This window comes from Equus caballus, chromosome 1, assembly GCF_041296265.1.
Source record: "Equus caballus isolate H_3958 breed thoroughbred chromosome 1, TB-T2T, whole genome shotgun sequence".
Lineage (NCBI taxonomy): Eukaryota > Metazoa > Chordata > Mammalia > Perissodactyla > Equidae > Equus > Equus caballus.
Window position 1 is genome coordinate 153,227,843 of NC_091684.1, and position 23,514 is coordinate 153,251,356.

The following is a 23,514-nucleotide window of genomic DNA, read 5'->3' on the forward strand; positions in this document are numbered from 1 at the left end:
CCACTAACCATTACCATATGCTACTCCTGACTCTATTAGAACAGTCGCCCTAATTGCCTTGAGCCTGGGCTTCCACATTAGGGCCTCCAGACTTGGATGCTGGAATTGCAGTGATCACAGAATGTTGCACCCAATGCCAATGCATGACCTTTAGCTGTCCAAAATTAAAACATTTAACTTGATTTATGTCACCTTATCAGTGCATTGTAAGCAAGGAAGGGAGCTTGCCTGGAATGGCTAATTAGCTTGCATGTTTAGAAGTTACCTTTGTTTTCCAGATAAGGAACCCCTACTGCCCTTAAATTCTCTTTTAATTCTAAAACAAATTTGAGCTGAATTTCCAGAGCTCCTAGTTTATTTTAGGCCCAGGAATAAAAGTACAGAGTATAACTCAATTATCACAATGAAATTGACTTGCCTTAGAAGAATCAAGTAAACTGTGTGAGAAAAACGTACTGTAGAGGTCTTGCTTTCGCCAGAACTCGGACCCTGGGAGCCAGGCAGACCTTACCCCGCTCCTTGACAGCATGCTCTTGTTTTGTTTTGCTTTTTTTATCTGGTGGTAGAAATAAACCCCTTATTGGACATGAGCATATTTGAACACTACATGAATTTAATTGTTTAGCTTATCTAAAAATGCATCCTCTGATCGCCTCCACAAAAGGGCGTTCAAGTTTTAGGTGTTTACAATAGTAAAATTTTTGTTTTAAAACAAAGGAATTCTTCTGTTCCAAGAATTGAAACTTTCACCTTTAGAAAAGAAAGGGCAAGAAAGCTTAATTTGACCTAAACTCCAGTCCTGACCAAGGGTGGGCTTGCCTCTCTCTTGACCCATCATGAGTGCTTATCATCTTGTCCTTTTCAGCACCCTTCTTGGACATCCTTCAAGAGAGGCCATTTTGTGGTCTAATTGCCCTCTTTGTTGTTTTAAGTTTTATAGCTTCAAATCATAGTTACGTGTTTCACTCTAATTTCTGCAAATAAACTCTCCTCTGCCCATTTTTTAAATATGTGAGACAGTAGAAAGTTCGGAACTTCCAGAGAAAGATTTTTTTAAACTTTAAAATTTACATTTAAAGATTCTTTTAAATTTTAAAGATTTGTCTGAGCTGTATTGAAGAAGAAGCTTCTTGCTAAATAGCAAAGGTGCAATGCACTATTTTCTATGTTAAAAAAAAGCAAATAGTCATGTTCTGGTTATAAGCAATTACTAATTTGTGGGGGTGAAATATATGGGCAAGGATTCTTTTTCAACCAAAGAAAGGGCCTATCCATAAGTAAATGCCGTGATGTCCATTATTATTCTCCTCCTCTCCTTCTCTTCTTTCTCATCATCTTTTTCTTATTCTTCTCAACTCACTTTAATTATAAAAAACAAAAACAATAATATATCTAGTTCATGTTAATGTTCAACATGCATTTACTGGATCTGAAATTTAAATTTTAAATAAAAATATTACCTGTAATCTTATACATTTTCATTTTTATGACTTCATTCTGACTTTTGTCCTTATCAACATATTTTCCCTTAAGTATACTCATACTGCATAAGCCATTTTGGATTTTTATTTTGGGACTACAAAAAAAAAGAAAAGACATTATCGTAGATTATAAAGAAGATAAAGAAGAACTCTGTGTGTGAGAATGGCTTAAAAAAAATAAAAGGAGATCTGAATACAATGTTCCAGTTAATTCTGCAAATTTATCTTTCCATCAGGTTAGGGAGCTGCTGTCCCAATATTTTTTTACCATTGTAGTTTTGGTTTTTGGACACCAATAAGGCAAAATAAAATAAAGCAAAATGCTTTCCATTTTTCACAGTTGTATTCCAGTGATTTTGTAGCCAACCAGAGGGAAGAGTATACATTTTGGGAGGGGAGTTCTGAATTCTAGTTCCAGCGCTGCCATTTAAGCTCTGTGTGGCCATGAGTACGCCGTTCAATCTCTTGGAGCCTTGGGTTCCTCAGTTAGGTGTGATAGAGTTCTCATCGAGACTTTGTAAAGGCTATGGGCTTTACTTGAGTTAATTTAGCTCATCTAGTGCTTGTGGGACCAGAGACGACCTTCCCAGGTTTCTTATCCATATAATGGGAACGAAATTACCCCCTCATAGGGTTGTTGAGAGAATAAGGAGACACAATTATGTTAGAGCATTTTGTAAACCCTTAAATAATTCTATAGCTTTTAGGTGTGATCATCACTTGAGGTTTTGCTTCATTTATTCTTTAATTCAACAAAGGCTGATTATACCTGATAAACCTATGAGGACAATGTCATTGGCTCTGAGGACACAAAGATGTTCAGTGGATTCTTTTCGAGTTTCTTCTGACTGGAATATTTATTTCAGGTTTTCATGAGGCAGCTACTTGGGCTTTTTGTTGCCTGTGGAGGGTGGGGGAAGGGGCGTTTTGTTGGAAAACAGTACTTCATTCTTAGGAGACATGATTGAGCCTCCCCTGGCAGGGCGCGGGGAAGGCACCGATAATTGAGAGAAGAAAGTACAAATGAGAGTCTGAGGCTGGTTCTGGTTTGGATTACCTACTGTTTGCTTGTGAGTTCCAATAATATGCTTTCCCTTCCCCGTTCTTTAGTCCTGCTAGTGACTCTGCCTGGGGGAACCTGCTTTCCATTCCATCCAGAATCTTCCATGAGGCCCTTCCTCAATTACCAACCTGGTGTGCTCTCTTTCTCATTTGCACTCCTCCCCTGGCACTTAGTTAAGTAGACCCTTAGAACGCTTATCATATTCTGCTTTTACTAAACTGTAAAATCGTTGAAGGAAAGAGGTTTTTACTTGCTTTAGTACTCCCAGCTGTGTATGCTTTAGATTGCTTGGATTCATATCCTCGTGCCCCACTTACTATGTGGCCTCAACAAATTACTGAACCTCTCTGGGCCTCACTTTGCTCATCTGTCAAGTGGAGATAACAGCAGGACCTACACTGAGGGTTTCTGTGAGAGTTACATAAAATATTGCATGTGAAGCTCTTCAGAGCGTGCAGACACATAGTAAGCCCTCACTAAATATGGGCTATTGGTCTTATAAACACCTACAACTCAAACACAAGTTTCTGGATTGACTAGGAATTGGGTCCCCTGAGAGATACTGAAAGGATCAGCTTGAGGAGGTCTGATCTGAGACTCACAGAATCATGGGGCTACTGGGCCCTTAAGACCACCTATACGTTGCTCCATTCCCGGTTCTGAACCAAATGGTGACCAGGGACTCACAGGGCCATTACTGCAGCTCTCTTGCCCTTCCTTTTCAGAATGATTACTGAGTGCACTTGGAATGGCAGGACTGCCTGATGATGAGTGGGCTGACCACTTATTCTGCCAGATGCTTCTGCTGGTCCTGCCCCTTCATGCTTCCTCCTTGGCTATCATGAATTGAAAACCTCAAAGGGAGAAGTTAGCAAAGGGGGTACCCCAAGGCTCCGCAGTGGGGCAGGGAGAACAGAGGATGAGTGACGCGGCGGCAGGACTGAGATCAGGGAGTGGGAAAGAGGAGGAGGGTTCAGAGGACATCAAAGAGAAAGGTGACAATGGAGGGGACAGGAAGAGGCAGGGGAGGTAGAAGGTAGGAATGTAGAAGTCCCAGGTTCCCAGGGGTAGAGCAAGCAGGAGGAGTTAGCCAGGAACCTGTGGGCTTTACAGTTCCATTTCTGCCTCTAGGACGTTGAGCCACTGCTCAGAATAGAATCCAGCCACCCGGTGGTGGTGCCTCCGTCACATGTTCTGAGCCACCTGTGCACAATGAATCCTCCTCTCGTCTACCCAAAATATAAGTGTTAAGGCAGCTGGGCTCAGTATTAAACGGTAATGTTGGATCCTTCTTACTGTGCAGAGTTTAGAAGAAAAGCAACCCGGGGTACAAATAGGTGTCTTTCTCTATACTGCATAACTGCTTTCAATTGCAGATGATAGGAATGACAGAATTCTGGGTTTTGTTTAAAATGATCCTTTTAAGCTCAGGGGAGGAGCGGTATAGACCCAAAGAGCGTGAAGCTCTGTTGCTATCATATTCATTGAAACCTAAATGTGACAAATAAGACCAAGGGGAATTTTCAAGAACATTTTTTTTCCTTTTAAAATCAAGATGGGTAACTTTTGGCACAAGAGTGGCATACACTCTTCACCCGTTCTCTCTATAGTGGGTGTGCTCTGGTTCCCTTGTGGCAAGTCAGAAAAAAATTTCTGCCATGACAGCCTTCTGTGACTCTTTCATCCAGAGATGCGGAAGGGCATTGATGATGCAAACCCATTTATTCCTTTTGGGGCTTGTCACTGGGGTTTTTTTCAGCTATGTTTTATCACAGTTTAGACAAAACTACACACACACACAGACACACACACAGAGCGCCTATTTTTGAGGTGGAAATTTAAAGCTTGAGACAATGAAACGAGTGGATTGATTCTAAATTTGACCTCCAGGACTTGAGAATGAGGAGACTCTAAAATTTTAAAAAACAAAAGTAAGATAGTTTCACAGATTTGGAATGCCAATCATACATTCAGACAGAGCTACAAAATTGTTAGGTTGCTGTGTCGAAATTAATTGCTAAAATTTTAGTCAATTCTTTTTAGACATTCAAATCCTTCAGAATTTCATAAAACCCTCTACTTGAAAATAAATTTTGAAATTTGAAATAAAATAAACAGTTTCCCAATATAGAAAGCTACCAGCCTTCTAAAACTGAGTTGTGATAGGGCGTTTCCAAAGCTCAAATGACAGCCACATAGGATGACTTATCTCTGTGAAGGGCCACCTCCTGGCTTTCTCAGTGTTCCCCACTGTCTTTTACCCTGTGTTCTCTTCCATGTCATCCTCTTGCTTGGCACTCCTCTTTATTTCTCTTCCCCCTTCCTTACACCCCACCATCTTTTTTCTAGATTATCTTTTTTATTTTGTTTTTCTTTTAATCTTTCTCTCTCTTTCAAATTTCCTTGCCTCTCTGATTTTTTTATATGGTTTTCCATTTCCTTCTCTTACTTCACTTTGGTCTTTCCTCATTTCTTTTGCCTGCCCCCTGCTCTGAACTGATCATACTAGGGAATCAAAGGATGTGCATATAAATATTTCCAGTTGTCTTACTTATTGGGGAAAGTTTATATTTTCCATGAGTAATTATCAAAGCAAGAAAATAAAATTTTATGTATTTTTCGCCAAAAAAGTACATAAAGTGGCTATTAATTTGGATGCTATCCCCTGCCCTTGCTTATGTTCTGAAGGCCAGGGGCCTGCAAAACAGGAACCAGGAAGTGGAGGAGGGGTTTGATTCAGGGCGTGTGGCAGAGGGGGCACCAGGATTTCACCCCCCTCACTGTTTTCTAAGGCTCTCCTGGCTTATTAGTAGTGGAAGAGTGATACAGCATAGGTTTTCCACTGGTCTTCCCTTCTCAATTATTCTTTATCACAATTTTTTTAAATAGGCTGACCTGCTTCTCCTATCAAGTAGTGAGCCACATGGTCTCTGTTACATTGAAACTGCTGAGCTTGATGGGTAAGTTATTAAAGTCAGAATAATTCAGTAGACTGGTTTTTAATTTAATTAAGAGCAATATCTTTAGAAACAGGACTTAAACCTTATTCTTCATTTTATTTTCTTGGAAGAAATAGGAGTCTAATTTGCAGAGTCTATTCGTTAAATGCTTTGCAGATCTTTTGAAAACTCTGTCTTTTTTTGTGAATTTATTTTCTTTCAGATATGAGCTAAACATGTATATGTGAATACATTTTACACAAGACTCTTCACTGAGATTCCTTAGAAAGGCCTTTTTAAAAAAATTTAAGCGATTCTTTAAGGAAAATGAGAGAAGTATTGATCAAGAGTCCCTGAGGAAAGAAGCACTGTTGTTACTTAGAAGGCAATCTTTTGGAACTGGGTGAAATGAAGTTGTAGAAAGAGAAGAGAGAAATGGAGTTTTGACATTGATGTTAATTGAGAATTTAGGTATAGACCAAATAGCAGTTCTGTTTCAGGGGATTCAATTTGCCTGTCTGGCATAAAAACATTTATTGAATGCTTACGTTTTAAAGATACTGTATATATTCTTTAGATGGATTTTATCATTTAATCCTGGCATAAGTACTATATAAGCCCCATTGTACAGATGAGAAAACCAAGGCTTAGAGAGATTAACTAATTTGTCCCATACTTCTAAAGAGTGAGCCCAGGGCTCAAACCTGGCAGTCTGACAAAAGAGCCTATGGTTTTAACCGCTTCTTCCCAAATCCTTGTCGTATTGGGCTATTGAAATAGAGTTTGGCCTGTGTGATCCTACCCCTGGTTTGGGCAGAAGCTAAAATAGTGCTGATAGGGAAACTTACAGCACGAAATACATACACTTGAAAAGAAAAAAGTCTCAAATCAATAATCTAATCTCTCATCTCAAGAACCTAGAAAATAGTAAATTAGATGCAAAGCAAGCTGAAGGAAAGAAATAAAGACAAGAGCAGAAATCAGTGAACTTGAAAACAGAGAAACAAGGGAGAAAATCAATGAAACAAACAGCTGACTCTTTGTAAACATCATTAAAATCGACAAACTTTTAGGAAGGCTGAAAAAGGAAAAAAGAGAGATGATGCAAATTAACAATGTCATGAATGAACCAGGAGATATTGCAACAGATCCTGAAGACATCACAAGAGTAAGGAAGTACTACAAACAGCTCTATATACATAAATTTAACAACTTAGATGAAACGGACCACTTTGTCCAAAAACAATCACAGCTCACTCAATATGAAATGGAGAATTTGAATAGCCCTATAACTATTAAGAAAATTGAATTCAAATGTAAAACCTAAAACCATAAAACTTTAGAGAAAAAGCATAGGAGAAAATCTTTGAGACCCAGGGCTAGTCTAAGAGTTCTTAGACTTGACACAAAAAGCATGATCTTTAAAAGGAAAATTTGAAAAACTGGACTTCATCAAATTAAAAATTTTTGCTGTGCAAAAGGCCCTGCTAAGAGGATGACAAAATAAGCTACAGATTAAGAGAATACATTTTCAGACCGTCTATCTGACATAGGACTTGTATCTTGAATAAATGAAAAATGCTCAAAACTCAACAGTAAAAAACCGAACAATCTACTTAGAAAATTGGCAAATGGCAAGAAGGGACATTTCACCAAAGATGACATATGGATGGCAAGTAAGCACATGAAAAGATGTTCAACATTATTAGCCATTAGGGAAATTAAGATTGAAACCACAATGAAATATCACTACACACCTATTGGAGTGGCTAAAATGAAAAATAGTGACAATTCCAAATGCTGACAAGGATGTAGAGAAACAGGATCACTCACACATTGCTGATGGGAATGTAAAATGCTACAATCACTCTAGAAAACAGTTTGGCAGTTTCTTAAAATCCTAAACATGTGATTACCATACAAGCCAGCAATTTCACTCCTAGGCATTTATCCCAGAGAAATGAAGACTTATGTTAACACAAAAACGTGTACGCAAATGTTTATGGCAGCTTTATTTGAAACATCCCCAAACTAGAAACAACTTATATGTCCTTCAGCAGGTGAATGGTTGAACAAATTGTGGTACATCCATATCATGGAATATTACTGAACAATAAAAAGGAATGAACTATTGATATATGCAACAACCTGGATGAATCTTCAGAGAATTATGTTGAGCAAAGAAAGCCAATCCCAAAAGGTCACATTCTGTATGATTCCACTTCTATAACATTCTTAAAATGGCAAAATAATAGAAATGGACAACAGATTAATGGTTGCCAGGAGTTAAGGATGGGTTGGAGGAGGCAGGGAAGTGGGTGTGGCTACAAAGGGCAACCCGAGGAATCCGTGTGGTGATGGAATGTTCTGTATCTTGACTGTGTCAATGTCAGTATCCTGGTTGTGATACTGTGATATGGTTTTGCAAGATGTTACCATTAGGGGAAATCAGGTAAAGGGTACAGAGGATCTTTCTGTATTATTTCTTATGCTGAAAATAATTTTGAATTTTATCAAGATACTGAGGCAGATAAAGAAGAGTATGATAGGACGTTGAAGGTATTAATCAGGTAAAACTCATTTATGGGAATTTTAGATTAAGTGCCCTCTCAAGTACCTGCTTCTTGGTTCTCTAAATTCAACTATTTCATGGCTTGGCATGTACTTCCAAATGGTGATACTTGCTTTTTTAGCAAGTTTCCCTCAAGAGGACAATAATCCTTGAGGGGCAGCATTGAGTATCATGAGTGACTATGGTATGTATTCAGTCAATATTTGTTGACTGAATGAATGCATCACTAAACATTTCCATAAAAGACAGAACTCTGACAGATGATGTTAAGCTACAGTAGATGAGAATTAGGTTGAACTCAGTGAGAAAACTGACACGGCAAGCTTTTATACACAAGACATGAGTAATGGTCATAGATCTTCACTGCCGGTCATTTCATGAATACCAGACAGCCAACTGTCCAGTGTATGTGTGATCCTGCCTAGAGGAAGATGACCAGCTCACTATGACCCACTGAGTTCCTGTCTGGTTGTATGATTCTAGACTTATGGGATTCTTCACTTGATTCTCCAAGAAAGGGAAAGCTGTATTCCTTTTCCATTTAAATTCAGCTACTGTGAAATTAGCCATGACCATCTTTTGCAAGTAAAACTCTTACTTAGATAATAGACTCTGGAGTGATACTGGACTCCTTTATTTGGCAACTGTATTCCCTTTCCTAATGTGTTTTGTAACTCATGCATGATATCTGAGTAGGTTCAAATGAAACCATATTTATTGTGTCCTCTGTTCTTTCAAATAGCAACAGGGATTACTGTGTTGTTATACAGATGTGCTGTGGGTGCAATGCCAACTCTCAGCAGCCTGCAAAGCCCTATCCACTTTCCTGAGACAGCGTGAGAGGTGTGAATGACATTCAAAGGGAGTTTCTTGCATCTCTTGTGTTGAACTTTGCATGTATGGCACCTGCCTGATTGCCTTCTGTAAGACGCTGTTGGGCTGTTCTATATAAAAATTTATGTCGTGTCGATTAATTTCACAGGGAAACAAACCTTAAAGTTCGCCATGCACTAGCAGTTACCTCAGAACTTGGAGCAGATATTAGCAGACTTGCAAAGTTTGATGGTAAGTGTTTAAAGCAGACAAACAAAAATCTCATAACCAAAAACGATGTAGCAAACTAATTATCTAAAATGCAATTTATGTTTCTTTTTATTTGGTGGAAGGAAATAGAATTCTCCAGGCATCAAATTCTGTAATCTCTTCTCATGCTAAAGAGTAAAAATGTTTACCAAGGGGAGAATGGTTTTGTCAGTTCATCGTTCACTTCATCCTTGTTCTCTCTTCTCTAGATCTTGTTCCCTCTAGTCCTTTACTTGCCATTCCCTTTATGTCTGAACTTGCGCCTCCCTGGAGCCCTGTGCATACCTGCTGAGGATGAGTATGGGCCACAATTTTATCTCTAGCTCTAGGTCTAACCATCAATTTGTTCCCTGGCTCCGTAACAAAGGCCAAACACTAGACTACAAAATTCACAAAGCTAGTAATCCTGCCTCATGTATTTCTGCAACTTGGCATAGTGCCTGGCATAATATCTTAAAGAGAGTAGAAGTTCAGGAAGAATATTCTGATTTATTAATCACTTGGTCAGCTGTTCCTCTTTATTTTTAGACCATGGTTTTGTTATCACCATCTTCACACCCTTCACTGCGGCCCCTTGCTCCTCAGTGTGGTTTCCCTTGCCTGTTCTTTCCAGTTGTGTCTTGTTCCTTTCTGTTAAAGCTGCCCCGGAGAAACAAAATCTATCAAAGATCAAAGGAAAGAGCCATTAATAGTAGGATTGTAGGCACCATGACAGGCTGTGGGAGAATCTTTGGGGTTTCCTGCTACCCCTCAATGGTCTCTTGCTTTGTGCACTTGAATGTCTGGCTTTGTGTCAATATTTGCATACAGATTGGCTTTATTTATTAATGAATCTTTATGAGTTTGAGACTATCTTCCAAAATGTTGTTTTTGGAGAGGAAAATGTGGACAAGGGTCTTAGCATGATCCCTTAAGTTAAAGCACAGGCAAATTTACATTATAGAGTTTCTCCAGGGCACAGCTTAGAACTTATATTACTTGTGCTTTGCATTTCTGTGTAAACTTCATCTGGATTCTGTTAATGTTTTAATCTCTCTTAAATGAGTGCAGTTTATAGAAAAAATATTCCTCCAGTTGTGATTTAAGTCAGTGGAATAGCCAAGAAACTTTGAGTGGCCCAAGAAATATTTTGATTAGATTAAAACAAATTACACATTTTCTACTAAGTAATTTTGTCAATGAGATTTTGCTGTTATGTGAATCTAAGAAAAGTAAATTGTGTTCATGAATCAAAATACTTGCTTGCAATACCTCATAGAATATTTATGGAGCCCTAGAAGTAGGCAACTTAAATATAATTTACCGTTACTCGTTTATTTCCTGGCAGAATTGTACCTTTATACCTCTATCAATCTATGAGGAGATAGAAATCTGTGATTTTTAGTATTCTGTACCATCAAAAAACAGAAAATGATTGTTATCTGTATCTAGTTCGCCTAGTTTCATAGATGTTGAAAATGATTGTTATCTGTATCTAGTTCGTCTAGTTTCATAGACGTTGGACCAGGTAGTCTACACTTTGACACAGTTACAGACAACCCTGAAATCTTAGTGACATAAACAGTAAAGGTCTATTTCTTGCTAAAGTCACGTTCTCTTTTTTATTATTGAGGTAACATTTGTTTATAACATTATATAAATTTCAGGTATACCTCATTATAGTTTGACCTGTGTATAGATTACATTGTGTTCGCCACCAAAAGTCTGTCTAGTTGCCATCTGTCATCGTACACATGGGCTCCTTTACCCCTTTCACCCTCCCCCTACCCTGCTTCCCCTCTGGTGACCACCAGTCTGTTCTCTATATCTATGTGTTTGTTTGTTGTTGTTTTTATCTTCCACATATGAGTGAAATCATATGATATATATCTTTCTCCATCTGATTTATTTCGCATGGCATAATACCTTCAAGGTCCATCCATGTTGTTGCACATGGCAAGATTGCATCTTTTTAAATAGCTGAATAGTATTCCATTGTGTATATATGTATACACACACACATCTTATTTATCCATTCATCTGTTGATGGGCACTTACGTTGTTTCCAAGTATTGGCTGTTGTAAATAATGCTGCAGTGAACATAGGTAGGGGTGCGTATGTCTTTTTGAATTAGTGTTGGTTTGTTCTTTAGATAAATACTCAGAAGTGGGATAGCTGGATCATATGGTAGCTCTATTTTTAATTTTTTGAGGGATCTCCATACTCCTTTCCTTGGTGGCTTCACCAATTATGTCACATTCTGATGCAGGTCAGTTGGCCTCCTTCATCTTGTAGCCTTGGTCCCTGGACGAATGGCCTCTAAGGTCAGCATATCAAAGTAAGGATGAGATGAAAGAGACATAGTAACTTTTAACTACTTCTTCCTCTCACAATTCATTGGGGAGCATGAGTCACATGGGCCCAACCTAACTGCAAGGGAAGTTGAGAAATAACAAGTAAGGATATTTGTTGAGTGGTGTCTCTACCACACCCTCCAAGAACTCGACTGTCAGTCAATGATAGGATGGTGTCTAAGGGCCAGGCTGGATAAGGTGGATTTCTTATGTGGAACTGCAGGAATGGGGCGGAGAATCCCCCTTGTCAGCATGGCTCCTCACACTCTCAATCCCTGCCATCCCGCTCAACTTTGTCTCTTTCTCATAGCACCTACCACCATCTGGCATACTCTATCACTCACTTAACTTCTAAGTTTATTATTTATTGTTCATCTCTACCTGCTGCAATGCAAGCTGCACAGGGATCTTTGTTTTGTTAACTGATATATGCTAAGCTCCTCGAACAATGCCTAGCACATACTGGATGATCAATAAATACTTGATGAATGAATGAATAAGGGGCTGCAACTGCTGGAGAGCACCATCAGGCCCCAGAAAGACAGGGGAGAGCAAAGGAAGGGCCTAAGGTAAAGGGGTTGAGAATGGAGTGTGAAAGGATGCAAATGATGGGTGAGGAGGAAGCTTCCTGACAGGAACTTGTAGGACTAAGCGAGAGGGCTGGAGGGCAGGTGGCTGGGAGAGGAGTCCTCCGTGTGGCGCTTTTAAATGGTCTTTACTTCAGAATCCTTTATTCAAACAAAATTTAACAAAGAAGCCCCCAATTTAAACCAATACAAGTGGTGCTACTCAGGCTGAAGCAAGAAAACCTTCCTCATCTGAAACAACTCCTTTGTTACAGGTGGGATGGCACAGCTCCTGAGAGGCTGAAGGTCTTGCTTAATAGGAATAACCTTTCTTAACACTTCACAAGGTGTATTTTAAAGTGCATTAATAAGTATTACTTGCTAGATGCGGCTTGAATTTACTTCACACAGCATAGGTAGCTCACCAAATCTCTAATGTGTAATTGTTTTCCCAAACAAAGACAACACAGACCTCTCTTTTCTAGTATTCATACTTAAACTCTGCTCACTTTTCAGAGAACGTGTAATGCCAGATTCATGAGGCTGGTACACATCTGCGCTGAGAACCAGTTTTCTGCTAAATTTACTCTTTCGCTTGTTAAATCTTGGGTTGAATCTCAATCTGTCTTAAAGTTCAAGGCAATGGGGTATTTTGCGGGTTTAGCTTTATTAAAATGAGATTTCCTATTTCCAAGAAAGCATTTGAAGAATAAATAGAGGCATAAGGGGAAACAAATTAGACACAATATACAGATTAGATTTCCCCTGTTAGCAGCCAAATTTAAAGACCAAGAGAATGGTGCAAGATGTGGTATGGAAAAGTCTGTGAAAGAGTTGGGACAGTTAACAAACCCTTAATCCTTCCCTCGATTTCTCTTGCTCACCTATACCCTTCAACTTTTCTTCCATTCCTTTCTTTCCAAGCCTAGTTTACACACTTTAATCTCCATCTCTCTCTGCCTCTCTAACACACAACACACTACACACATACACACATTTCTATAACTACCCCATTTCACCATTCCTCTTTCCTTTCCTCCCTTTTTGTGTTCTTTCTTACTATTCTTTTTCCATCTTCCTCTCCCACCCTTTATATTAGTCTATTTTCTCTACCCGCATCATATCTTTTTCTGAAATTCTTTATCTTTTCTGTTTTTGTCACTCTCTCCTTGTTAATTAGTTTAAGTCTATATGTTAAGCACCTCCTAAGAACAAGATACAATATAAAATATCTCCACATGTATTATCCAGGTTCTTTTGGTCCTTTCACTCCCCCATTATTTTTCTACTCCCTCTGTGTTGTCTTCTCCGTTCACCTTTGTCATAATGGGGTATCAATAGATCTCAGGTTTTCTTTTGGTGACCAGAAAAGACTTCCTTGAGTGATGGGAATTAAAACCAGATTTTGCATCCTTTAGTTTAAATTGAAAGTGTGATATCAGCATTGTGTACCTTTGGAAATACCCTGTCTCCGTGGCAAGGTCTAAGAGATGAATCAGATATGGGAGGCACACCCTTTCCCATGCTTTGTCTGTGCTAAGTATATCTGTAGGTTTGTGACTTCTGGGCATATCTGGGTATGGCATTATTTTTGCTTTTAGTTACTGTGTGGTTTTTCTTCTGAGACTTGCCAAAATACTTTCTCTAGCACCAAACTACAATTTTCTGTCCTTGTATCATAAGTGCACATCTTCCAAGTATCTGAAGACCTGAGTGTTCCACTCCTATCCCTAGAGAAGTCCCCACTGGGGACTCCAAATTGGGAACACCAAGGGACAAATCTGAGATGGAAAGGGTCCCAGGATGTCTCTGGTAAGTCTCCCTGCCTCCCCACTTTTGCATGGAAACCCAAGGACAGTGTCTTGTTGGTGGCCTCCTGAGACATGGCATGAGCTCTTTTTCATTCATTTACTCAGTAATCTGTTCATTCACTCATTCATTCAGCAAATGTAGAATATGTAAATACATAAATATAAATTGTTAAATAACACAATGCTAAGGGATTTGCTAAGCCTGGGGATACAGTGGTTAATAAATCAGACCCAGGCCTTGCTTTCATAGAGCTTATAGCCTAGGAGAGAAGACAGACTTGAACAAGTGCTCATCCTCAAAGAAGCTTTAGTTAGTAAAGGTCCTAAAGTTCTCACGCTCTGAACATGATGCTGACACATGAACACGTCCTCATTCTGTACCAGGTACCATTCTAAGTAATTGTGCACATTATCTTATTAAATCCTTATAGTCCTGGGGAGAAGAGATTATTATTACCTCCAATTTACAGGCAAGGAATCTGAGACCCAGAAAAATTAAATAACTTTCCCAATGTCACATGGTTACTAAGTGGAGGAGCCAGAATATGAACCCGATACTATGAAAGGATGTGAAAGGCTCTAAACTGCAAGTAGAAAGGCAGTAGTAGAGAGCTAGGGGAATCAGCACGACAGCTCCTGATCAGGGTAAGAAATACATTTTAAGAATACTCTAAACCCAAAGGTGAAAAATTAATTACTAGAGATCAAGTCCATCCAGGAGTCAGAGGACATCATCATATTTTTGAAAGGTGGCAATGTTAGTGATCTTGAATGTCAGGATCTCTGACAAGAGTTTATAGGACAACTGGCATAGAGATGAGTACACGCAAGATAGAGTTGAGTTTTGGTAGGTAAATCCATTTATTTGAAAATTCCTCTTATAAATGTTTTTATACATTTCAAACATCGGAAAAAATTGATGTGTAGTCTGTTGAATTTTATTAGAAAAGATACATAACTTGATCTAATACTATAACAAGTATAAAAATAGAGTGGGCGTTGATATTTCATGTTAAAGTCTTATAGGAATTGAAAGCTTTTACAAATAAGTAACTGGAAATAGTTGTCAATTACACGTTTGTAAACTGTACATTTTTGCGCTTTGGGGAAAGCCCCGGATGTAAATTGTCCAAATGTGTTTAAGAATCTTTTGCATATTCTTACTGACTGGACTGAGGTCTGTTTTTTGCAACTTATGACAAGTTTACATATTTTGTATAACTGTTAATGCTGAGGTCTGAACCAGGGAAAGGTTGACTCTTTATTTCAGGAATCTTTGTGTATTTTGTGGTCCTTTCTAAAGAACAGCATGTGTGTAATTAAAATACAGGAAAACAAGCATCTCTTTTTGGTTCAAAAAACCCAGCTTAGTTAGCATCTTGTGACTTTTTTATTTACCAGATAGGTTTCCCAGTCACCTGGACAGAGCCCAGGCCAACAGCATAGCTGAGGTGACTGCATGAGACATAGAATCCATGTAAGGACAGGAAGAGTAACTCCCTCTTTACTGCTGGTGTTGATGGGGCCATGATGGTGGTGATGATGGGCGACTGAGGCTTGATGGCTGGAGAATAAAAAGGCTCAGGAAATTGGAAGTTGACAGTGGTCTTTCTAAGAAAGAAATAAATATTTATCGCAATCATCAGGGCAACAGTAGTGGGTAATCTAAACTCTAAGAAGTTCGTGGCTGGAGAAACTGGAACAGCAATAACGCTGTCTTAGTCAATAGATAATTTGTCTTATCGACGAGTTGCAGTGCAGATAATCAAGAAATATTGATAGTAATAATACACATAAAGGAATATAGTCAACTTCTCTGGAAAACCATGGAATCTGGGTACTGAGTTCCATTTTTGTGATAAACTACAGATTTCTACTTTGAGGTAAATACTTTAGTTCGAGAAGGTTATAAGGTTGGTAATTAAGCAACAATCCAGCTGACTAAATTTAGAGTGAGGAGGAAGATCCAGAATGAAATCCTGTGCATTTTGTTTAGTGTGGGCCTAGAGCATTTTTGTGCAGTTGTGAACTGGTTGAATTGCTGTCTGTTCACGTCTGTTCTCTTCAGAGGGTCGAGCAAATGTAATGAGCTGGTTTGATTATATTTATACTTCACTATCGACATGACTTTTTCCCAGCTGTTTTATTGCCCGTTAAAAATGACTTTGTGCTCTAAACATGTTTTCAGTGAATAACTATGTGAAAAGCGATGCTATTTTTCCTAAAGTGTTTTCTCAGCCGTTTGTTAAACGGTTTACTGCCTCTTTCTCTTCTCTGATACAATTAGCAAAAGGAAAAATGGTCCTAAAGGTTTTCCCTAGTTCTCATTATGCTTTATGGCTGGGATATATTTTTGGTCACTTCTGCTGTGCTTTAGGATTCCCATCTTTTTTTCCAGTGTTCTCAGATGTACTTGTATCCCTTTAGAGTTAGGCCAAGCTAAGCCCCCCATTGTGGTTGGGCTGTTAGGTCTTCCGATCCCCTTTATCATTATTACCATGGAAATATGCCTACGTCTTTTATTCATCTTAGATCTACTCTAATAACCATTTCATCTGCCAACCTCTGTCTTGAAACCATCTGACATTTTTTCCATCCATGTCCCTAAAAAAGATTTATTAAAATCCTATTATGTAGTCAGTATGGTAGGCTATGGGGATCCGGAAGTGAATACAGTGCTCCCTTCAAAGAAAGCTGTTCACCCCTCTGGAAAGGGGCAGAAAAGAAATTAGGAAGCTTGTGTTTTATGCGAACAGGGCTAAGGAAGGGAAAGCTGGGCACTTATGAAACGAAAACTTGTTTTTCTGCTTTGTTCCACCATTTTGTTTTGACTGATCGCACTCTTTAAGAAAGGCTGAGTTGGGGCTTGGCCTCCAAGAACCAAGGCAGAACCCCTTGGCCTTCCTGCCTGGTTCTATCTAGAACCGCACCCTTGGTGGCAGGCCAGGAGTGGATGAGCCTTGGGGCCAGGGAGGAGTAAGCCAACATGTTCAAGGCTGTATTTGCCTCCATGTCAGTCTTTGCTTGCAACAATAAAAATGATCAAATGAGCCTGTTTTTTATATTCTTATTGGCAGGGACTGTGTATCTTGTTGTTTTTGTCCAAAGCACATTTTTTTAGCGGCCAAGTCTGAAGCCTATGAAATTGAGTCTTGGGTCAAGAAACTGGAATAAACTTTAAGAGTTGCTATCAACTCATTTTATATAGGTTTTGCTGGTGATACCCAATTCAACGTTCTACAAAATCCAGGAATGAAAATTATTGGTCAAGAAAAAAAGATACTGAATTCTTAGAATTTAGAAAGTTTCCTCTTCTACAATGTAATTGTCCGAACAACTTGGGCTCGTTGAAACCAGTTTTAACTTACTTTTTAATATCAGTGATAGGCTATAAGGGGAGCAAAGCAGAAATCAGCCGCTTTCCTTCATATAAAAAATGAGTTTACACAGGTTATTTAGCCTCATCCAAATCCCCCTGCCAGCACTCTCTCGTTTAGCAGTGGATGTCTGGGAAGCTGCCTGTGAATGGCCGAGTGGGGGATGTTTAGGCAGCATTTCGGTTATACTGGGGCAAGGTAGATGGAGGATGGAAAAGCAGTCCTGAGGCCAAGAGTCCCTCATTCTTTTCATAGTTTTGTTTGTTTCTTTTTTTTCATGCAAGTTGTATTAACGATAGTAATCTGGTTGGTCGGGAGTGATCAGGCCTTGTGGAAACCGGATGCTATCACCTATATCTAGGAGTTTTAAAAGGAAGACATATCATCCTAGGAAGGAAGGGAGCCCATGGAAGATGGCTGTAAGTGCAGAAGGAGCTTCGTGAGTGGTGTCACAGTGTAATAAGGAAGTTCTCTAGGCTGGTCTGGTCTCCTTTCCCTTCAATCAATGCTGAAGACATGCCTCCCTTTTTCATTTTTCAAATGCCACTTTTTATGTTCCAAACTACCATTTTGGCTTCTGATTACATAAGAGTATTTTTATTGTTTTCGAGAGAGAACTACATAGGTACCGATCTCACCCTGCTCTGGCTTGAACCTTGTTTAGATCTGCCCACAGCCTCCTTTTTCATTTCTTCCCTCTCTTTTCCTTCCTCTCTCCGTCTGTCAAGTCTCTGTACTCATCACTCATAAAAATTTAACCCCGAATTCAAATACATTGCAATGCAAATGTATTTGAAACTAATAGTTATATTTTGTGACAGGGTTAGTAAAGATTATTTCTGGTTTCTTTTTCTAAGAGAATCCTCACCCTGAAAATGTATTTTCTTATTGAAATAATGGAAGGAATTGATTCATTGATTTGGAATGCACATGCCTTTGGTTTGGAATGGGCTTGGAATTTTAAAAAACGAGAAACATCTTCTGGCCAGGTTGGGGCAAGTTATATGGTGCCTTTGAGAGTCCCCAGAACTCTGAATCTAATCAAGATAAGAAGCATGGAACAGCTGAAAGGAATCACACGCATTCTCAGGCCCATGTGGCAAACCAGGCTCAGGTTTCTTGGGGGTGGAATGGAGTAGGACCTCCTAAATTCTGATTATGAGCCTAGAAAGGCCTCATTAACTTTGGTTGTGAAACTGGAAGTACGCCATCTTGACCTCTGTGAAAGTTCCCATTAAGTAAAAAGAGATGCAATAAGAAAAGCCTTTAGGATAGTCCCTGCTTTATCTTTTCAAAAGTCATTGTTACAAACTAGAAGTAGAGACCAGAGGACTTTTTAGGGAAAAAAAAATCCCAGGCTGTCAAGGTTTTTATTCTTATTGGACAGTGCAGAAAACTGTGTTCAAAACATTTGATGGATTTCCATCTTTGTATCCCCTCCAGCTTATTTTTTCCTAGCACAATCTTGTATATGTAACACTGTGCTGTCCAAAATTGAAGGAAAAATATGGTGTATATTAGAAGAAGGGTGGAAACACGGTACTGTGTGTTTCTAGAGTTCGAGGTAGTCATAAAGAGGATTATTGGTTTTTTGTCTTTTTTTTTTTTTTACAGGGATTGTTGTCTGTGAGGCGCCCAACAACAAATTAGATAAATTCACGGGAGTCCTCTCTTGGAAGGACAGCAAGTACCCCCTCAACAATGAGAAGATCATCCTGAGGGGCTGTGTCCTGAGAAACACCAGCTGGTGTTTTGGCATGGTTATTTTTGCAGGTACGGCTGACTGCCAGGGTCGGTTATGGGAGAGCCCTTCCTGATATACACGTGGGCACAGTCTCTCCAGGTTGAATGAGCACAGTGCTTTTATTGCACACAAAGTGCTGCTCTGGCTTGACTGCAGAGTGCAGGGCCCCAGGGGAAGCTGTCGCTGCTCTGGAAATAGTCTGTGTGGCCCCACTGGGTGAGGAACCGTTGACATCCTGAACTTATTCTTAAGTGTGCTTGGGCCTTAATTGCTCAATGGGTGCTAGATCCCTACTATTTTGTTTCTCTTTCTTTAATACCATCTCAATCATCTCCCAAATTATGTGCATTAATCAGCCTGCCATGAAAGTAGGGGAAGAGTATGAAAGAAAGCTCCCTACTCTGCTGTTAATTTCGTAGTTTGGAAAGGTCAAGCCATCCTTTTGGAAAAGCCTTCTTGAAGATGCTGCAATCATTTCTGTTTATACTCCATAGCCGCTTCTACTATTTGCCAACAGGAGAGTGCGTCCTGGAAACACTGTGCGTGGTGGAGGTGGGGTGGGAGTGGGGGGAGGGAGGGGAGGTGCCTCCTTACTCTTCCTGCTGGCTACTTTTCCTGTCTCTACTTTATCTCTGTGGGCTCAAGGTGGCACTCTCCTGCTAAGGAAGCTTCCAGTAGCACCATTTCGTAAAGCCACTCAAATTGTGCTCATGGCTTCAATTGCCAGTCCTTGATTTTTAAAAATCCTGTTTATTGTGACACCAAATTAAGATGTATTTTGGGCCCGTTGACTATATGTGCAATCAAAATTGAAATATTTTTCTTAACTGACTTTCCTCAACAACAACAAAATGTTCATTAAAAACTCAAAGTGTTCCAAACCTAGAAAAGGCCTCCCAATTCCTCCTAAGTGCTCTCAGCTGTGGGTGTTAGCACGACTCTTGCTGCTTGGGGTATTGCCATTGTAGGACCTGGGAAATCCCTGGAAATGAGGCAATATATGTGCTTTTATCTGGGGATGAATCTGGTCTCATAATTCTCTCATCAGAGGCTTTTATTCTTTAATCAGGGAAATAAACCTGTGATTGTATATTTCCTTATTTGCATCTTTCTTGCATGGAGAAAAAGAGAGCTAGGCTTATGCATTAACCTCCCTTTCCCTTCCACTTAATGAAGGGGAGATTTCTTGAAGGTCTACTGATGGGAAGGACCCTCCTGATTTGCTCCCTGTCATCATAGAAATAAGGGTGCTTCATCCTAGGAATGGGCTATCATCCAAAATTTTGTTTGCCTTTGTGTGATCTTGTTTGGCATGACTAATTCAGGACTATGGTTCAGCTACAGCATGTTAGGCTAGGACAGCTGCTGTGAGCCACTCAGGCGCCAAGTTTTCCTTCATAAGGTTGGCTCTATGGGAAGATGCTCCCTACATAGAAGGAAGTGGGTGGTAATTTGAATAGGTCTCTGTCCAAGGAAGTATAACAGAAAGTTCACAGAATTTGGATTGGACAGATCTGGGTTCAGATTTGTTTACCAGCTGTAGGATGTTAAGCCTCAGTTACTTAAACTTCCTAAGCTTTAGTTTCCTCTGCTGTAACATGGGATAGAGAGTCATCGTAAAGGCTCAGTGAGACAATGAATATGGAAGAGGATGCTTGACAAATGTTATTTTCCTTCCTTCCCTGCTTCTCCCTTCTTTCAGCATTAATTCCACGTGTGTTGTCTGCTCCACAGGCTGAGAGTTGGGAAAACGTACTGCTCCTTGGATCTTGGATTGGGGAAACACCCTCTTCTTTTGTGATGTGGCCTGGATGTTCACTGTCAGGGGACCTTTATGAGGCATATATTTGTAGAGCAGTGCATGCCTGCATTGACTTTAGTCTGGGCACCAATGTTAATAGAAAGCTTATCTAGAACCAAGGCAGGCAGAGGAATGGTTGGTTTCATCAATGTCTAAGTTGAACAGATGAGAGTCTCAGAACCCTAAGTCTTGAGACATCTAATTTAGGGAACTAGCTCCATGTGAACACCTAGATCTTATGAAAGTCATCCAAAATTAATTATTGACTATATTTCTGCATTATTACTTTAGTTACACCTACCATTAAGGATTGTGCAAGGAATATAGTTGACACAGACATGGTTTACTTTACAAATCTATAATTAATGGGGGTCTAATATACATTAACAACTAGACCATGCCTCCCTGTTAATGGCTTTTCCTTTATGCCCAAGAGAGGAGATAGTCTTGTTTCTGAGGGTAGGAGTTTTATTCCTTTAAAGAGTCCATAGGAGTCGGCACCATCTTGGTGCCCAGTAGGTTTTTGTCGTGAATGTCCTCCATTTGCCTCTTCAGATCTACCCTCACTCTTTCCCACTCTTCCCTCTGCCCTGGGAGGCTGACTTTTATGGGTTACACTAATAGGTTTCCTTGAACTTTGGCTTCTAGCTGGCCTCTGTTACTGGGGATCCCTGGGAAGAGATCAAAGAGAAAGAAGATTGAGGTCAAGGTGTTTATTCACCTAGGCTGCCTCCCGGTGTAGTCACTTCAGGCTGGCCGGGTCCTTCAACATAAAGTCCCTCTTCCTCTAAAGGCTGCAACTTCTACACACCCCTTTCCTTTAGGGTCCAGTAACCACTTCTCCCCTCATCCCTCCCTTCCGGCTTAGATGGGGCAAAGTTTTGATTGCAGCTGAATCCCTGGTTACTGCATTAACCTTTTGCTTCCCCTGTACCTTCATTCACACTTTTGTAAAGAGTCCCTTTATGAATAAACCTTCCTCCAATTATCCTTGTTCAATGTGTCATCTGTTTCCTGTTTGGACTCTGAATGAGTAACAGTCTTAAATATACCTTGATTGACCGAGGTCAGTGAATTAATGAATTAATGGACTATTTCATATAAAGATTGTGGTTAAGAGCAAGAGCTTTAGAGTTAGATATATCTGGGTTCGAATTCTGGCTCTGCCACTTAGCAGACAAGAAATCTCAAGCAAATTATTCACATTCTTTAAGCCTCAGTTTCATTATTAGTGAACTAAGGTTGATAGTACTTAATTTTTTGACTTCTTTTAAGCATTAGCTGAGATAAAACGTGAAAAGCACATGTGCACACTGCCTAAAACATGGCAGGTGCTTAATAAATTAATTAATTCATTGAACAATTCTTTCTTGAGTGCCTAGTATGTGGCAGGCACTATGCTACTTACTCATTTGCGATTAAGAATGTGAACAAAACAAATGCGGTCCCTTCACTCGTGTGGCTTTGAGTTTGGTAGAAGAGAGTCATTAATCTCAAGTAATTGTAATAATGAATACATAATCTCAAACTGAGGTGAGTGCTCTGAAGAAAAAAACGTGGACTCACAGGAGAATGTAAGGGAAGAATATGAAAGAAAAGAGCAAGCTAGAGAAAAGGCACATTGTAGCAAAGGCAGGAGTGAGGATGGTGAGGTTAAAAAAACAAGAAAGCGGCGCTGGCCCCGTGGCTGAGTAGCTAAGTTCGCGCGCTCTGCTGCAGGCGGCCCAGTGTTTCGTTGGTTCGAATCCTGGGCGCGGACATGGCACTGCTCATCAAACCACGCTGAGGCAGCGTCCCACAAGCCACAACTAGAAGGACCCACAATGAAGAATATACAACTATGTACTGGGGGGGCTTTGGGGAGAAAAAGGAAAAAAATAAAATCTTTAAAAAAAAAAAACAAAAGACAAGAAAGCCAGTATGGAGCGTGGAGAGCATGGAGGATAGGGATGGACATGTGACTGGAGACATGAATTGGGGCTGGACTGTGCAGGCCCTTGTGGTCTATATCCAGAATTTTGGTCTTTATCCTAAGAGCATTGGGGAGCCATTGCAAGTTTTTCAGACAGATGGGGGTGTGTGTGTGTGTATGTGTTAAACTTGAAAGGTTCACTCTTGCCTGTAGTGTTTATAAAGTTGGTAAATAGCAGGTCCTAGAAAGAGTGTATGATCAGGGTGAGGGAGGAGGAGAAATATTGATGAGAGTTGGGGGCAGAGTGGATGCAGGGAGACAAAGTCACTCGGCTTTTACCATAGTCCAGTTGAAAGATGATGGTAATTTGGATTAGGGTAGGAGTCATGGAGATAGACTAGACTCCTAGATTTCTCCCAGCTTTCACAATGGGAGGGATGGTGGTCCCATTCACTGAGATAAGGAACCCTGGAAGAAGATTGCAAGTTGGGCTGGACAAGGGCCGCTTGAGGGTCCTTAGAAAGATCCAGGCAGAGATGTCATGTAGGCATTAAATATATGGGTTTAGAGGTCAGAGGAGCAATCTGAGCCAGAGATATACATGTGACCTATAGATGGTAATCAGAACTGTGATCTTAGATGAGCTTGCCCAGGGAAGGTGGAGTGAGAAAGAAAAGAAGATGCCTGTGCCTGAGTCTTAAGGGATCTTAGTTTTTAATGGCTGGGTAGAGGGATGAATGTACTGGAAGACAAAGAAGGAGCTACCAAAGAGGTGGGAGGAAAAGCAAGGGAACTTATAACACAGAAGCTAAGAAAAGAGTGTATTACCAA

The 23,514-nt window shown here is 39.9% G+C and overlaps 1 protein-coding gene across 12 annotated transcripts in view; it reads left to right on the plus strand.

Annotated features, from left to right (window-relative positions):
• Positions 1 to 23,514, plus strand: part of ATP8B4 (ATPase phospholipid transporting 8B4 (putative)) — a 216,286-nt gene that overhangs the window by 102,661 nt on the left and 90,111 nt on the right. For 9 of the 12 annotated variants that reach the window (XR_002799642.2, XM_023617657.2, XM_005603053.4 and 6 more), the window contains 3 exons: positions 5,434 to 5,504; positions 9,038 to 9,120; positions 18,841 to 18,999. Coding sequence is in view for 11 of the 12 variants with exons in the window: in XM_023617657.2 (XP_023473425.1) it covers positions 5,434 to 5,504; positions 9,038 to 9,120; positions 18,841 to 18,999 (313 nt within the window). In the remaining variant the exon portion in view is untranslated. The remainder of the gene's footprint in view (positions 1 to 5,433; positions 5,505 to 9,037; positions 9,121 to 18,840; positions 19,000 to 23,514) is intronic. The other 3 variants (XM_005603056.4, XM_070236819.1, XM_070236828.1) reach the window with 1 other exon arrangement.